General features: G+C 48.0%; 1 protein-coding gene across 1 annotated transcript in view; it reads right to left on the bottom strand.

Moving 5' to 3' along the window:
- Positions 1-1,269: 1,269 nt before the first annotated feature.
- Positions 1,270-17,081, bottom strand: part of LRRC75A (leucine rich repeat containing 75A) — a 96,018-nt gene continuing 80,206 nt past the window's right edge. The window contains exon 4 of the mRNA XM_040615204.1: positions 1,270-4,371. Within this exon, the coding sequence (XP_040471138.1) occupies positions 3,786-4,371 (586 nt within the window). The 3' untranslated portion in view covers positions 1,270-3,785. The remainder of the gene's footprint in view (positions 4,372-17,081) is intronic.

Here is a 17,081-nt window from a genome sequence, read left to right as displayed (position 1 = left end):
TCAAAGCGGGCTTGGGCGTTTTAGGCACTTTTTTATTTTCTGGTGGCCATTTTCTCCCCCCTTTGACAAGAAATGACCTCAGCCAACTTTAATATTCTAACAGCAGTGAGATCCTTCTTCTAGGGCCATTTAAAAGCTTCTGGCCAGAAGCAGCAGCCCCATGTAGCACAGGGAACATCATTGATTATACATGGAGTGAGCTCCAGGCTTGTTCTGATGCTGATGAACTGGGAAGGGAGGCAACCTCATGCTGCTTTCTTAAAAAAACCCTGCTCTTCACTGAGACCACAGGATCATCATCCTGAAGTGCAATAAATGGCTAATTGACCTAATCCACACTGTGAAGAAGAGACTGATTAGCTAAAGTCCTCTTTGTTTTTATAACTGAGTAACTGTCTCCACTAGAGCTGTGGGGTTTTTTTCTCTGCCTGTGAAAGTCAGTAATTTGGGTTGCATGCTTCAGCATGCACAAATGTACAATAAAAAGCCCTTTCTAGTTATTTCCCTTTCTCATGAGGGCTGCATCCTCACTGGGCACAGAGATACTGGCACAGCCTCTCTGTACCAGCGGAGCGGAGCTAGCTCAAGTCGTGCAACAACTGCACAGGGCTGTGGGGTCTTTCTCTGGAGGCTCATCCTTTGCAGCATGGTCCTGGATGATCACACAAGGGATCCAACCACGGCATTTCACAGTAGAGGGGGATGGCTGGGATGAGGTCCCAATCTGCAGCACATCTGCCTCAGCCTTAGGGACAGAGCCTTATGTTTAGCCCTCTGCAGCCAAAAGTTGAGCTGGTGAGCTGCTGGTAGCCCCGTGCAGAAAGAGCTTGATAAATGCAAAATATTTCCCAGTTGATTGATGTGTTTCACAGCAGGTAGAAGCTCAGCTGGAAGGGAAATGTGGCAGGAGCAACCTCCCGGGTGGTTTGTGTCGGTGAGGGAACTGAGCGTGCAAAGCATCACTAAGTGATGCAGCACTCTAAAAGCAAAGTGCCTCTGGTTTATGAATTTGCACAGCTGAACCAGGGGGTCCAGACGAATGCTAAGGCCCGGGATGGCTGGTTCCTGTGCAAATACTTTGCAGAAAATAAAAAGGTTGCAGCAAGAAGCTTGTGATTTAAATAGTTTAAACAGATGGAGGGGTCTGACCTGTGCACAAGGAGAGGAGCCCACTGTTGAGTACTGAGGTACTGAGCAAACCAGTGCCTGACCTCTTACAGAAGAAATTGCTGAAGTTTTCTTGTTTGCAAGGAGGAATCTTGTTTTTGATGAAATCCCCATACATGGAGTTACCAAATCTCCTGGTGCAGCAGGGCGGTGTGTCTGTGTGGCAGTAGTGATGGTGGATTTACTGCCTGTGCTACATTGCCTGCCCTGGGTGTAGGCACAGGCTCTGTATGCTGCCTGGCAGCCTTTCCATATGGACAAAGCATATGTGCTATATTAACTCAGTCCTGCAGCCTGCCCCAGGCAAGCAGATCCCTGCATGTGGCTGCTGGGGAGGGGGGAGAAGTGCAGCCTCCCCCAGGGATGGGCTGATGGTGAGGGATGCAGCCGAGACCCGGCCAGCCTGGTATATCATGTCTTGCTTAATTTCTACCTTTACTAAAGGTACCTTTTTAAAGTTGTAGTAATGGTGGAAATAGTCCCCAAGTGCTGCAGGAGAGGTCTGCTGGGAGTTACAATGAACCTCTTCCCACCCGTGTCCTGTCCCATGCCATGGTTTGGGTGCTGGAACAAAGATCCAGGACCATGGAATCCTTGCTGCAAAGAACAGCCATTCCCTTCGGTGCACTGAGAAGAGGTGAAAACCCGTGGGGCAGTGTACTGTCCTCAGCATTCCTTTCTCCCACATTAGTTTTGCACACTGGCGACGTTTAAAATTTAACAGATGCTTTTATGATGCTTCTGTGTCCACCTTCTGCCCACCCTGCAGAACCCAGCCCATAAACGGGGCTATTTATTTCTCTAGCGACCCTTTTTTTAAGCACCGTGGAGAATGCAGCTCCTTCGGTCGTTGGTTTTGCTGGGGTGCTCTGGGATGCCAGCTGGGCATTTAACCTGTAGAGAGGAAAAAATTCAACGCTGGGTCTTTATTAAACATTTTCATTTATTTTGATTACGGATAGCTCCTTTATTTCAAACAGATCAGTTTATTCACTGCAAAGTTTTTTCATGCCTGTTGGAAAGAGTTAGCATTAAAAAACAAACAAACAAACAAAGGAAAAAGGCTTGGATACATGCAAATCATACTGAATGTTGCCAAATGTATTAAAACGAGTAGCAGAGTTTCTTCTAAATTACCTACTTGCGTACGGAGGAGAAGCAACCACCAACAGCGTGAAGCCCTGCTGGAAAAAGCTTCCCGGTGCAGTGGTGTTAACCAAACAGAGCCAAAGAGATGACCAAAAGTCTGACTGCGTTTGCACCCAGAAAAAGCAAAGCCAGAGAGTCACCGCTGCGAGCCAGAAAAACGATGCTGTAAAGCTGGTCGGGGGAATGGGCTTTGAACAGCCAGAAAGGGGCTCCCTCTTCGCAAAGGGAGTCACGTCTGGCCCTTTGAAGGTAAGGGAGAGGAAGTTTTCACGCTTTCCTGCCCTCCCCCAGGTTGAGGATCAGACGAAATTCTGGTTCAAAAGCCAAAGTGCATGGTCCAGCGCTGCTGCTCTGGGGTGATCCATTTTCCATCAAAAAGAAAATAAAATCAAACCCCTGTCTCTTAGAAAAAAACAAAACAACATTTTAAAAACAAAGGACTTCTGGTCCAGGGGGCAACGGACACAGCCAAGTGTCCCAACAGCCTTTCAGAGGCTTTACGTCTCCAGCTGGCTGTGTCTGCCCTCAGCGGCAGTGATACAGGGATGAACCCCAGGATTATTTTTTCTTTTATAAACCTTCAGTATTGTAGTCTCTTTTGTCATCAACAGCGATGAACCTGAGCTGAGCCCCAGCTCCAGATTTTGTGGCTCGCGTCTCAAAATGGATCAAATACTGTCAGCATCGCTGGTGCAAGCTCCAGGTACCACGTTAAACGCTCTGGAGTTATTCCAGCAGCACGGGTAGTGGGAAACTGGATTTTACATCTGAATAAATACTGGGCAGGCACAAGTGCCAGCCTGATTTCAGTAAGGCTGGAGGGCGAGAGCAGCATCCAGGCACGCTGCGGGCTGGGATTTAGCTTTGCACCAGGAAAGCAAAGCTGTCCCTGCGGGCTGGCTCACAATATGAAGGGAAACACCCCTGGTTAGTGTGTGATCGGTCTTTTGTTGTATCTCAGCAGATATGCTATTCATCAGCAACTCCTGAAGTCAGGATTGGAAAGGATTTAAGGTTTATCTCAGTGGCAGTCCTCTTTGGGGTGACTGCTGTCTGTCCATCATGCCTAGGAGAGCAGCTGCGATCTGGCTAGATCCAGCGCGAGGGAAAGGGAGCCCTTCCTTACAAAGTCTGGGCACCTTTCTTCTCCCCTTTTGTGCTCTTCTAAGGGCCTTGTATGACACCACCTTGGAGATGCGTTTTTGAGAGGTTAAAAGGCATAGCACATCACTAATGTTTAAAAATACCTGGCCAGCTTTTATAAAATACAAGTATTCAACACGATAACCTTTTTGTGTTCTTTGAAAAGAGAGAAGTTGACATTCATTGTACAGGAGGAAGGCAGCAGTCCGGGCTCCCGAAGCATCCCACCATGTGAATCGACCCTCTGCCAGGACCTTCAGCGCTGAGGTCTCGGTTTGAAGTCACCCTTGCTCACCGTGCCCACCCAAGAGCCACGGAGCTGGACATCATGTCTGCGGGGTTGCAGCACCTTGGTCCGAGTTGAGGAGCTCCCCAGCCTCGACCGTTCTATCTGTCTGCTGCAAGCCTGTGTTGTCAGTCTTGCCTGGCCCAGCTCGCAGGTCCTCCTGGCTCTCGGCCAGGCCATCCTGGCTCTCCAAATCGCTTACCTGACCCTCACCGAACTCCAGAATGGTTGGCAAGTTGCCTTGCTTTGGACATCGTCTCTTTAGGCTGACCAAGAAGGGTTGCGGCAAGGAGAAGATGTCCACGTTGTTGCCAAGGTCGATCCAGGTAACACTGGGGAACTTCTTGGGATCCTTCAGGGTTTCGGTGAGGTCCCGTAGGATGGCCTTGGTGAGCCGGTTGCCGTTGAGGGAGAGGGTGGTGAGGTGGGGCAGCACGCAGAGCGCTGGCAGCAGCTGCAGCAGCATGTCGTCTGTCAGCTCCGTGAAGCACAGCTCCACCGTGTCGATGTGCTCTGAGCTGTGCTGGAGGTAGGACGTGACGCGGTCCAAGTCTTTCAGCGTCAGCGGGATGCCTGACAAGTCCACTGTGTTGTCCTGAGGCTTGCCCATCAGGACAGCTTTCAAACTGCAGGGGGAGAAAAGGAGAAGGACGTTAATGTTGGGGAATGTCTCTGCTTGGTGGCATCGCTTTGGGCTCTCTGGCTGCTCAAGAACATGGGTTATTTAGGTAGGATGTTCAGTTGGGGCTAACCATCTCTTCTGTAGAGTCCAGGAGTGTGTCTGTCAAGTTTGGAGGCAGAGAGACATTTCAAGGCTGTTGTTTATTGATAGAAGATGGCCAGAAACGAGGAGACCATATTTAAAACCCCTAATTCAGAAAGAGTGCAGAGTTCTTTTCTACAGCCACTGCAAAACCCCGGAATAAAGAGGCTATCCTGCTGCTTTTTAAAGGAGCAAAGAAGGGCGAGGGAGCCCTTGCTTAGGTGGGCAGGAACTGCTGGTGCTGGTGTAACACTTCTCACACTGCTGATTGTGAAGTTTTTGAGCAGGGAGGCATGTGCTCGTCCTCTCGCCTGAACAGGTGGGAAACTGAGACCCAAGCCAGAACGACTTCATCCCAAGACAGCAAATGTAGGATAGACACCTCCAGGGCCGGCTGATTTGATCTAGTATTTCCAGCGTGTTAGATCTATTATGTCTCTTCAGTGTAGCTGCTGAGGAGACGAGCATGATGGAGAAATCCTTAGATAAATAAATTAATTCTCACAATGGCCCTATAGAGAGTCATTAGCATTAGCTAGACTGGAGTTTCACAGGTCAATTTATCTTCTAAAGTGAATCAAAGAACACATCTACAAGGAGGACCTGTTGGCAGACTAGTGTTGCTGAGGACTTTTTGCTAAATGAATTATTCCGAGTGAATTAGGAGGTTGAAGGAGCCTCACGCATGCTAATTGCTCGCGTCAACTTGGTGAGCCTCAAAGATCTCATCTGCTGCAGTGACACACGTCTCAGCAAAAAATGCTTTTGCCTTTCATTACAGCCCGAGCCGAGGAACGACGGTTCTGCCCAGCACCTGTTGGGTTTTCCAGCTGGAAATGCAAACCAGCACCTAACATTGCTTTTTTTAGCTACTGAGCACCGCCTGCCGCCGAGCAAACCCCCCACCTCTGCTGCCCATGGCATGGTAGGATGCTTCACAGCTGGTCCCACCGTGTGCCCCATGTCGTGAGCTGGGGCTGGGTGCAGGCAGCTGGTAAGTGTCAGGGTTTTACCCGGGGAATACAGAAGGATCACAGCTAGAGAGCTGTAAATTGTGCTGAGCTTTGATTTGTAATTAATGCACAGACACAGACCACCTTGCAAGTGGTGTGAGCTCCCCACTGGACTTGGGGGGAGTAACTTAGAATATGTGAGCTCCCCACTAGACTGCGGAGGGGAGGGGGGGTAACTTAGAATAAAGGCAAGGTGGAGGGAATTGAAGGTTATTTATAAGTACCAAAGCATTTTATTGTTGACTGATCAATACCCGCTTCCCCACTGAGGAACGTGACATTTGCCACGGCCACTTGATGTGCTGGAGATTTGCAAGCTGAGGAGGAGTGAAATTCCTGCAGTTCCTATGGAAATAAGCCTCAAAAAAAATGCAGGGGGGGGCTGCAGGTAAGTGTGTGTGTATATATATATATACGTGTGTGTGTGTAGTGCGTGTGTATTTTCCGAAATCATCATCAGAATAACTTTCCTAAATCATCACAGGAAGACTGAAATGGCTCCAACATATTGTTGAAGAGTTTGCTCCAAGCCAGCGTGTCTCAAGGTGCTGGCAAAGGGCCAGGGAGAGCAGCAAGGAGCTGCCGCGCGGGGTGGCCCTTGCCGTGCGTGCGTGCACGGGCGCTAGCTGAGCGCTCTGCCTAGTCTTACTGCTCTGCCGTCATCCAGAGAGCAAAAAGATCTGGGTGTTGCACACGGTATTGTGAACGTAGGGAGGACGATCTGCCACGCGTGTCTGCTCCGCCGAGGGGCCGGTGCTATGTGCGGTGCCTCGTGTGTCTGCCTGTCGTATCCCTGCCTGCCTTTGAGCCAGTTGCCAAATAGCACGGCAGGCCACCTGGGCTGGCACTGGTGCAGTCAGCGAGGCCGGTTTAACAGGGCTGAGGGTGGTTTTAGCAGCAAATACAGGACAAGCCATGGCAGGGCTGCCAGGGTGTCCCGGTGGATGGACGCGTGTGCACCGGTTGAGAAGGCAGCTGCGTTTGTGCTTGGGGTTAAGCTGTCAGCCAGACAAGTGGAAACAGCCTCCATTGTGCCAGGGGAGGTTTAAATGGGATATTAGGAAAAATTTCTTCACTGAAAGGGTGGTCAAGCTGCCCAGAGAGGTGGTAGAATCGCCATCCCTGGAAGGCTTTAACAAACGTGTAGATGCAATGCATGGTTTAGTGGTGGGCTTTGGCAGTCTGGGAGTAATGATTGCACCTGATGATCCCAAAGGTCTTTTTCCAACCTAAATGATTCTATGATTGTGTGACTCAGGGCCAAGATGCTGCTCTGCTGTCTCCTCTGGGCATGTTTTCCCACGCTGCCCACGAGCAATGACTGCCCAGAGGCTGTTATTTCAAACAAGGGGGAAAATGAGAGCTTTACTCCAAAGATCCGTGCCCAGGGGTTGTGTGCCAGTTAAGAGTCTCTAAATCCCACTCTGGAATGGCACAAAAGCCATGTGCCAGGTGCCCATGGCCACAGGTTGGCTCTGGAGACGTGGCTATGACCCAGCCAGGCTGGGGTGAGAGCAGGCAAAGTCCTGGGTGCTGTTAGACTGGAAACATCTCTCAAATCTTGACCAGGTTGTGATGGGGAGGCTGGGAGGGGTGAAAGATGTCTTTCGACATTTCCTTGGTGATGCTGGGTTATGCTGCACGGTCTGTTTAGCAGTACTTCAGTTTTACTTCTCTTTTGAAGATCTTATTAAAGGAAGAAATGGATGCGGATAAGCACTGGGATTAAAATCAGCTGCCATCTAGAGGCTTGGCTAAACACTAGGAAAACAAGCTCTCCACCAAGCCTCACCACTCACCAGTGCCAACCCAGTTTCAGTTTGCACTTGAGCTGTGGCTTTCTGGTATTGCAGCGTAGCAGAAAGGGAGGTAATTTCACAGAACCTGCTTGGCTAGAGCGGGTACCAAAACCAGAGCTGGATGCAACAACTGTGCAGAAGGCATTGAGCATCACCTGGCTCTTGGATCACAGTCGTTTCACATGAACTGTTTGTTTTCAGGGAACACCCCATAGGAAAGAACTAAATTTAGGATTTTTTTGTGGTTCGCGAAGCCCTTTATGGTCTCACATGACCTGGTGCAACCCTCCTGCTCTAACAGAAAGGCACCTGCCTGCTGTGCTGCAAGGAAAAATCACAGTTTCACCTAACTAGGTGATGCAATGGTAAGGTCTCCGTAAGGAAATCAGTTGCCCCCCTGCCCTTTGTGCCTCAGAAGCCGCTCAGCTGCTCTGTGTTTGTTATTCAGGGATTTTCTGTTTGAAAAGAGGAGCTTATCTTGGCTTCGGTTGCTGCTGCTGGGGGGACATTGCTGTGGGCTGGAGGAGACTCAAGCCAGGTGGAAGAGGAGACACCAGGGCATTGCAGGCTCTAGGAAGACGAGTCTTCCCCAAAAATGCTAGAATGCCCAGATGCCGGCTGCATGAATTAATTTCTCATCCTTAAAAAAAAGATGTGAGTTTGTGCAGCAGTTGGCCAATTTCATTATCACCATTAAGGAGAGTGATTGACTTCTTATTAACCTTCTAGCTCTAAGTACTTGGGAGACCTGAGGGCAATTTCAATCCATCATCCGGACTGCAGCCCTGGCATAAAGAAGGCGCTGGGCTCCGGCACCAGGCGAGTGAGCCAGGGCAGCCCAGCCCGTGCCGTCTGCCATGACCATGCTTGTGCCGCAAGGCTGGGGCAGGGTCCCCGGGCTGTGGGTGCTCATCCCTGCACAGTAAACCCAGCGGTGCTCAGCAGAAGGCCACGGGAGAGGAGAACGATGAACATCTGGGATGTCTTGCAAGAAATAGCACCCAATTTGACAGACAGCCCTACCTCTGAGGCTGTGCCAGGTATGAAAAATGTCTTGTCTGTTGGTGGGGGAAGGAAAAAAATCAATAATGGAGTCTTGAGAACAGAAAACAGGAGAAAAGGGATGTATCCAGCATGGTTAGATAGGACTGAGGAGATGGGGGATTGCAGGAGGAGCAAGACCTACAAGAGCAAGCCCAAATCAGCTGGCAGCAGAGGGAAAGCCGTTTCCTCCTGCATACAGCACCAGAGGCAGAGAAAGCAGGGAGCAGCAGCACCCTGGGGCTGCACGGCTGTTTGTATGGCTGTGCTTTCATCTCCCCAGCTTGGATCCAAGAGGATCAGCCCTCTGGCTTTGCAGGAACACCTTTAGCCCATACAAACCGAAGCCCTGGTGCAGAGCTCTGCCCCTGCAAGATCCTACGCAGCCCAGTGGGATTTTTTTGGGTTACAACCGAGCATCCCTACGTGGGCGCAGGCAGTCCAGTAGGAACCGTGAGCACAGCTGGGTGTGCTGAGGCTCTGTACGTGCTTTGGCCATCCTGGCAAGAGCTGTGGCCTGAAGAGAAGAAACCAAACCAGCCTGATGGATGAGCTGCCTTTCGCTAAGGGTTCTTTCCGTACTGATAAACAGAAGCCCCAGGCTATGATCACCCATGGCAGGCTCTGAACTTGTGATTTAGGCCCATTCAAAGGCACACAAATCTCACTGGAAACCTTTTTTTTTTGTAAGCAAATCGTGGCTTACTAAGTGTGTGCCTGTGACTTACTACACACATCAGCCAGCAGGCAGGTCGGGTGGGAGGAAAGGCTAATGAATGAGAGCCACTGCTGCCCTTCATTATTATCTGCACATTTCAGTTGCTGCTTTGCCCTGGGTAAGATTATTAACACAGGCTGCTTAGCAAAAGGCTGGCCAGGCAGTTTCTATAATTTTGATCTTTTTTTTTTTAGATTTCGGTGCAATGGTGCAATTAGCACTTTCCCATCTGGGCTGCTCTCCCCCACAAGACGTGGCGAAGCTGGGATGCATCTGCTGCACCCCTCTACATCACCTTTAAACGAAACGTGTTACCAAACTGCACTACCAAGCAGAGAAGGGCATGGTGGATAATGCTACCTGTTCTTGGATTTATTCCACACTGCGAGTGTGGAAAGGGGCCGGAGGAAGGGTCAGAGCTTGGGCTTGCCCCCTCGTCCCCTTCCCCTGCCACCGGCACTAAGCCTGGCTTTGCAAGGGGGCAAAACCTTGCTCCGGTAGCCCAGGCTGCTCAGTCTAAGCCAGGACAATTACTAACTTCGTCTTTGTTTTTCATGCAGGTGCAGGCAAATAGTTACCCAGACTCCCCATCTGCCGGAGAAAAGTTTTTGACGCAAATTCCCTCTGCCTTCGGCGAGACCCTGAGCTGCTCCTCCGCTGGGATGTCCTTTACATCAAAATTGCCAAAGTGAATCTAAGCGTCGTTCATCCAGAGAGTTGGGCCCTCATTTTAAAGGTTTTAGGTTAGTCTTTAAAGCTTGTTCAGCCTAAGAAAATAGCTCAGAATTTCTAGGTGCAAACAGCTCTGGAAGCTCTGGCAGAAACAACTTACCTAGGTGGGGGATCAGCCCTTGAGCACCCCTCGGTAGCAGGAGAACAAGAGGGCTTGAAAAAGAAAAGTTACAAAGCTACTGCTGTTTTTCCTTGTTTAATGTAAGAGGTTTGTTTGTTTTTTTTTCTTCTGGCAAGACAGATCCTACAGTGCAAAAACTATTATAAACTGATGGGGGGCCAAGCTCCGGTGGGTAGGTCGGTGATGTCTTGGTGCACGGCACATCTGGAGTCTCGCTGGACTCTCCTGTGCCTGGGGGGACTGTTGCACTGCAGCAGCAGCATCTGTTAGTGGCGGTTCGTGGCTTGCTGGATTAGCTGAAACCTCAAACACACACCTCCACAGCCATTTAACGAGATCTATACTTATCCCTTTACAAGGTCTCATTTAACCTGGATGTGGGCAGGAAGACAGCTGTTAATGTGACATCGTTCTCTCTGCTGGTAATTTTTTGGTAATGCTGGGAAAGAAACTAATGAAATATATATATATATATATATATATTTTAAAAAAGAATTTATATTCATATGTTGGCAGCTACTTCTCTCCCATATGTACTGCTGCATCACTTTTTGGAAGCAGCCCCAGCCAGCAAGGTGTAGCAAGGCTGGGGCCAGGGTGATTCCACAGTAACAAGTTCTTCCCACCTAAAAAATCCCAAATTACTGCCGTCTTGCAGTCTTTGAGCACCAAAGCTGCTTATAGCAGGATCTTGCTGTCAAATAAAGCACATAGTATCCCTGTGAATAAGTGATAACCATTTAATAGCATGGCTAAAATAAGCATCCAGGGATTGATCCTTGTTTTATCCAGCATGGATATCCCCTGCGCAGAGTGATGCTGCCTGCCTGCCTTCATGTAACATCTTGTGGGACTTCTAGTGTGGCTTTACTTTAGCAAAACCGAGATGATAACAAAGGGAGAATGGGGATAACTTCAGGGTAGCTCTTTTTTTTTGTTTTGAGCTGTTTTCAATATTGCTTCACATTTGGGTTTGGTGGTTAGGTTTTGGTTTTTTTTCCCTTGGAGCATGCATACAATTTCTGCCAGCAAGTAAAAGAGGATTTCTCACTAGGGCTCTATCCTTCTCCCCTTGAGAGGGATTTAGCTGATACCTACTGAAACAGATCAATTACCCTGTACAAACAGCCTTTTCACCCTGACGATCTGCAGTCTGTATCAAAGGCAGAGGAAATCTAAATCACCGGGGCAGAGCATCCCCGTTGCTTGCGCTGAAGGATGGTTTGCTGCTCTGCAGCAGCCTACGCTCAGTCTGTCCCTCAGGAAACAAACCAACCCCCCCCCCCCCCCCCCAATGATTTAATAAAAATAGTTCTGTGGATATTCTGAACCATCTCATGGAAGCAAGGAAGATATTATGTTAACAAACAGCTGTAAAAATTTTTTATCCCTGCCATAAAGTTTGCCACAGAATGGCCCCAAATCTCCGGAGGAGGATCCTGCCATTAAAGAAATCGCTACGAGCCTTAGTGGAGGATCAGTTACACCCACTTGGTTTCATACTCACACTTTATAAGGATATTCCATAGGGGAATACAGATTTTGCTCCCCAGCTGGAAACAGTATATGGGGTTTTGACCCATTTAATGATAGGACTGGGTATACAACCACGCACAAAACTCCTGATAACACTTTGGCAGGATGCGGATTTATACACACTTGTGCTGAACCGAAAGCTATTTTGCATGCAGCATTGAATGAGATCAGAAAACGTTCCCATGAACAAGAATATTGAGGTTTAGATCAAAGAGAATTAAAACAAAGGGCTTTCCTCTTCGTATAAGCTCATGACATTTTTCTAAAGCACGGCACAAATCAGCACATGAGATGCTGATGTGTCCTGTAATAAAGTATAATTGGGCTATTGAGCCACTTCCTTGGAGGGCAAAGGAATAGCTCAAGAAAAATGAAGACGAGGCAACCCCACAGAGTGAAGAATTACAGTAAGAAATTCACATGCTGTCACTGGTGAGAAAACTATTTATGAAAATGTCAGCAAAAAATTATTGAAAGTATTGAGTCATCAGAAAAGAAGTCAAGTCTTGAGAAAAAAGACTTGTCCTGAAATACTGATGGTATCAAAGATAAGTGTTAAATTCCAGGTCCCTACTCCTGCTTCAAATGATGACAGCCAAACACTGGAATAGGTATTTTGGAAACGGAGGGAAGGAATACAAACAAATGCAGCGACCCTGTAATAATGTCGCCAAAAGGGTTAAGCTGCCCCGGGCTCAGAGGAGGAACACAAACAAGAAAATATAATTACCTAGCTTAAATGAGGAACGCAACTAAGGTGTATATAATAAGGGCTACATTTTACATTATAGCTATATTTTATATGTAGTATATATGATATATATGATATATGATGTATATGTAATAATAAGGATGGCTAAAACAGGGAAAATGAGAATAGATTGCTCTTTCTTCATCTCTCAATTCATGAGCCAAGGGACACCCACTGATGCTGAAAGACTAAACTCCCAGCGGACAGAAGGGAAGGAGTGTTACACCGAGTTCAAATTAACCTCCCAGCTCCAGCCGCGGGATAGCTCTGACATCAAGGGCTTGGTGGGAGGTCCACGGCGGACACGGCACTGCTGCGGCTGATAACATCAAAAGTCATGTTAGGATTTAGGTAAATAAATTAACTGGGTCTATGTCCTGGGGCGGAATTGTAGAAGTTGTAGAATTTGCCAAAACGGGGCCCTTTTGCTTCATCGCCAGAGCCTGGACAAGGGCTGGGGGGTTGCTCCTATGTGAGCAGCCTGGTGAACATCAACAGCCCTGGGACCCTGAAGGGTCCAAAGGCTGTGTCAGGAGGTGGGGGGGCATATAAAAATATACACACATGTGCCTGTGTATGTGTGTTTTGCAGCTGTTCCTTATATATATATAAAAACTAGGGAGAGGCATTACAGGCCAGGAGCAAAAACGCTTCTCCTTAGGCCAGTGGCAGGGAAAGGACCGTATTTCCCCAGTTAAGTTCCAAAAAAATCCATTCAACATGTCTGTGATGCTGCCTAGCTGAATACTTCCCTTTTTTTATTTCCCCCTCCCCTCTTTTGTTTTAGAAAAAACCCAACACTCATCAAAACATGAAAGCTGAAATCCAAACCCAATGTAGCCAGAGCCCAGATCAGAGCTGGGGTTGCCAAATTCCCCAAAATTCAGAGACACATGATTCCTGCATGGGGCCACCACAGCTCAGGATTGCTTTTTACTTTATTCTAAAGTTTAACTTGTCAGCGCTGCAGTGTGTGTGCTGCCATGATTAGTCATTAGCTGGTCTAGCTCCTCGTTTGCTGCCACAGAAAGATTTAGGGGTTTAGTAACAGCATAGTTAAGTCTGTTTTTCTCCACCTTTACAAATGAATAGGTTTTCACTCCTCGCCTTAGATTCAGAGCAAAGAGGATTTTCAAATATATAAATATAAAAATACAGCACTTCAAAGCCCCTTTAAGGCTTACCAATAAACACGTAAAAAAAAAAATCCTAAGTCTTTACTGTTAAGAAGGGAAGCACCAGTGGGGATTAGTTATTTTGGCCTCTCCTTGTTCCAAGAGCTTTCCTAGTTTGCTAAGGTTTGCAGTTTTCATGTCGTAAAGTCTGGACATCCCCGTTGTTAACTTCCCTCCCCTGCCATCCGAAATTCTTCCCAGGCGGCTCCTCCAGCGAGCGCCATGGGATCTCGGGGGGTGGGAAGGGCAGGTAGCTCAGCCAGGAGCTCGTCATCTGGGGGCTTTGCTCCTAATTTTGGCCCTGAGGTGTGACATCAAAATTAACTTTCTTATGGCCGTTTATAAAATAATTGTGGCTGCTGGGAATGTTCTGTGGGAATCACATCCCCAACTAGGATCTCCTATTGCCGTTTCAAGACCAAACACTGGGCTATTTCTGGGACTCGGCCCAGCACTTTTAAAAACATTTTTGCAAGTATTTTAAGTGCATACCTGGAGGGAATGCTAGAATTTTCCCCTTGCAGCAGAATCCTCAGCGTTGCATGCTGCTGGTCCCTGCGTGTGTGATGCTTGCAGCATACCTCCTCCGTGTGCCCGAGTGCCCTGGCTGCTCCACGAACAGCTCTTTGTTTACACATCTTTCCTTTCCAAACCCCACTGAATTGTCTTTGGCTCCACACCAAGCTCCACAGGCCTGTTCCTTCTCTATTCCAGGCATACAGTTTGGGAAGTGCATGTGGTAGTTGATGGGAAGAGTCATTTCTGTGCACCCAAGAGCATCCAGCCCCTGCACCAGGAGAACTAAGGGTCTCGTGGCTTTGGCCACAGCGTGGTAGTAGAAGGACCGTTGGCATCATCAAGATCTTGACCACTAAATCCTTCCTATCATGGTGAGATGAAGTCAAGCACCTTGGATTTATATTTGTTTACTAAATTAATCCACACCCGTGCAACGTCTCCACAGACACCTATTAAATTCTAAAAGCTCGTGATAACAAGTAATAAGAAAAATTTCCCCTGGGCAACTGCTGACCTTCTCCACTAGCCTCAACTCCATCATCTCAACCCGTCTGATGAAGAGCCACCCACCAGAGAGCACCATCACCCAGCCCTTGGTGCCTACCAGCCCCCACGTCACCCCAAAGCCAGGGACACAGCCCACACACCGCACCTTGCACATGGGTTCCCACCTTGCAGGGGACCAGTCACTGCCTCATCCCTGGTGTGGTGAAGGGATGAGATGTCACCGGTGCCATCAGACGTCCTGCTCGTGGCACAGCCCTCAGCTCCTCTGCTGGGTATGGCACACGGGCTGAGAGCTGGCGGTGGCTTTGGGCAGCTGCACTCAGGCTTTGAAGACCCAGATCCGGCTCTAAACACACCTAAGCACACTAATATTGCAAATCATGTGCGGGTGGAGAAAGGAATCTGGTATTTTGGGTGCAGCACCTCTTTGGGGGAAACAGAGTGCATAAGAAGAGACTGGAGAAAGAATAAGAGAAAAGAGAAAGAACATAAAACAGAGAAGAGTCTGTGTTTGGGGCTGGGTGGATTAATTTACTCTTAACACCTCCCAGAATGACTCTAATTCCACCCTAGAGCATCTTTCCGAGGAAGGGAAATAAAGGACCGCAATTTTCTTTGCATTAAGCACTTTGGCAAAGCAATACTTGGTCCCTTTCTAAGGCTGACATGCCTCAGTCCTGTGCTAGCACAGAGGAAAGGGAGAAACCACGGGGAACGAAGGGCAGGCAGCTCGGGCAAAAACTGCAGGCGGGGACTGGCTTCTGCACTGCCTTCCACGGGCACGTGGGCTGTGGGACGTGCAAAGGCTGCACGGGTTCTGGAAACTGAGGAGAAAAATAGCAGTATACAGAAAGGAACCAGACACAGTGAACAAGTGGCTGAAATTAATTTAAAAAGGGAAGGGGAAAAAGAAAGTATAATGTTTTTGGTTTTCGGTCCAAACCACATAAATCTGACCCACTAACACTGGCCAAGTGGAAGTCACAGATCCACCACCTGGGAGCTCAAGGAAAGTCCATCTGGGTCCAGCTGCTGGGGCTCATGCCCAGGCTGCTGGAGAAGCAGCTGTGCTTGGTGGATGTTTGGGGACTTAGAGCCACCGATGGGGCGCTATGATGATAACCCCTAGAGAAGGTCCTAGAGAAGGTTAAACCAAACCAAACATCTGAGATAGACCAAAAGAGCACCCACACCTTCCCATGGTCAAGCTCCATCACCAAACCGCTCTTCCCTGCTCTTGCTTCTACAGCTGTGAGATTGCTGCGTCATCAGAATTTCACAGCATCCCAGTGGTATGGAGTAAAAAGACCCAATTAAACCTTTCAAAGCAACAAGCTTCCACACACACAAGAAAATGTAGTGTTATCCGAAGAAGCAACTTGACAAATATCCCCAATAGGGATAATCAAGCAGAAGAACTGCTCTCATTTGCATGCTGCACAGCCAGCTCCTCATCATCGTCCAGAGCCGAGGAGGCTAGATTCAAACATTCAGTGAAGCGATGGTCTTTTGCTCTGTACGAGAACCATTTATGTGTTACAAGAACAGGGATTTTTCCCAACTTGTTTTTATTTTCTGCTAAACAAAATTCTAAAAATAAGCATTTGGGATCCATCAAAATGCTTTGCTATTTAACTCTATTTAACGCATTGCAAAAAAATGTAAATATCCTGGTGTTGCAGTACTCCATTTTTCTTCCCCCATCCTCCTGAAAATGAAATGTATTCATATACTCCTTCCTACGACATATTTTGTTCTCAAGAAATCTGTGTTTTCCTATAGGGAAACCATGCTGGAACATTCCCAACAAACTCTACTCCAATGTAATAAGAAACTGCAGCTGACGCCCCATTAATAACATGCATTTGTAGAAAAGGCAATCTGCACAAGTGCCAACAGAAAAACAAGAATTTAAAAGAAAACAACATGTTGGGATTGTTGCTTCTGTAAATGCCCTCCCGGAAGAGAATTGGACCAGAATGAGAAATTGTTCAAGTTTGCGTTATAACAAACAATGGTTTGCAATAAATAAACAACATTTTCTTTAAATTCTGACACAGAGGGGGAGGGGAAAAAGGCTGAAAAGACTCTTGGAAAGGGACTTTTATGATTGAATATATAAAAAACACCTGAGAGTAGCTATTGGATTTACATGAGCAGCTCCCCGCCAGAGAGAAAGGCAGCTGATGTGTTTGACTGGGAAAAGAACCTTTGAACTGAGTTGCAGCGCACAGTGTCCAAAGGAAAGAGGCCATAGGAAGAGCAATCACTAGTAAATTGCTCGCAAACCCATACAATTTGCTGCCAATGCGTTTAAAACAGTTCCATCCTGGTGAGCTGAAAGGAAGGGGAGGAAAACGGGAAGGGGCAGGAGGAACCGGCTGTGACGGTGAGGGATAGGAGACCCGTGGGGATTGATGGAGCACAGCAAGGCAGCGCTGGCCGGGGCTCCAGCCTCTTCTGCATAACCGGGATGGCTGGCTGCTTGGAATTCTTCATTTAGTTTCATTACTGGTGTGTCTTAAACATTGCAAGGAACGACCCCACCAGCAGGCTGGCTGTGGCCCCCAATGTAGGGTGGGACAGCGTGGCTGCTCCCTCCCCGTCCCCCTCATTGCGAATTTTAGAGAAAAATAAATGAGTTTTGACACATCTTGTCTA

The sequence above is a fragment of the Falco naumanni genome, chromosome 1, assembly GCF_017639655.2.
Source record: "Falco naumanni isolate bFalNau1 chromosome 1, bFalNau1.pat, whole genome shotgun sequence".
Taxonomy (NCBI): Eukaryota; Metazoa; Chordata; class Aves; order Falconiformes; family Falconidae; genus Falco; species Falco naumanni.
The sequence above is the reverse complement of the archived record's forward strand: the minus strand, read 5'-3'. Positions and strand labels throughout refer to the sequence as shown.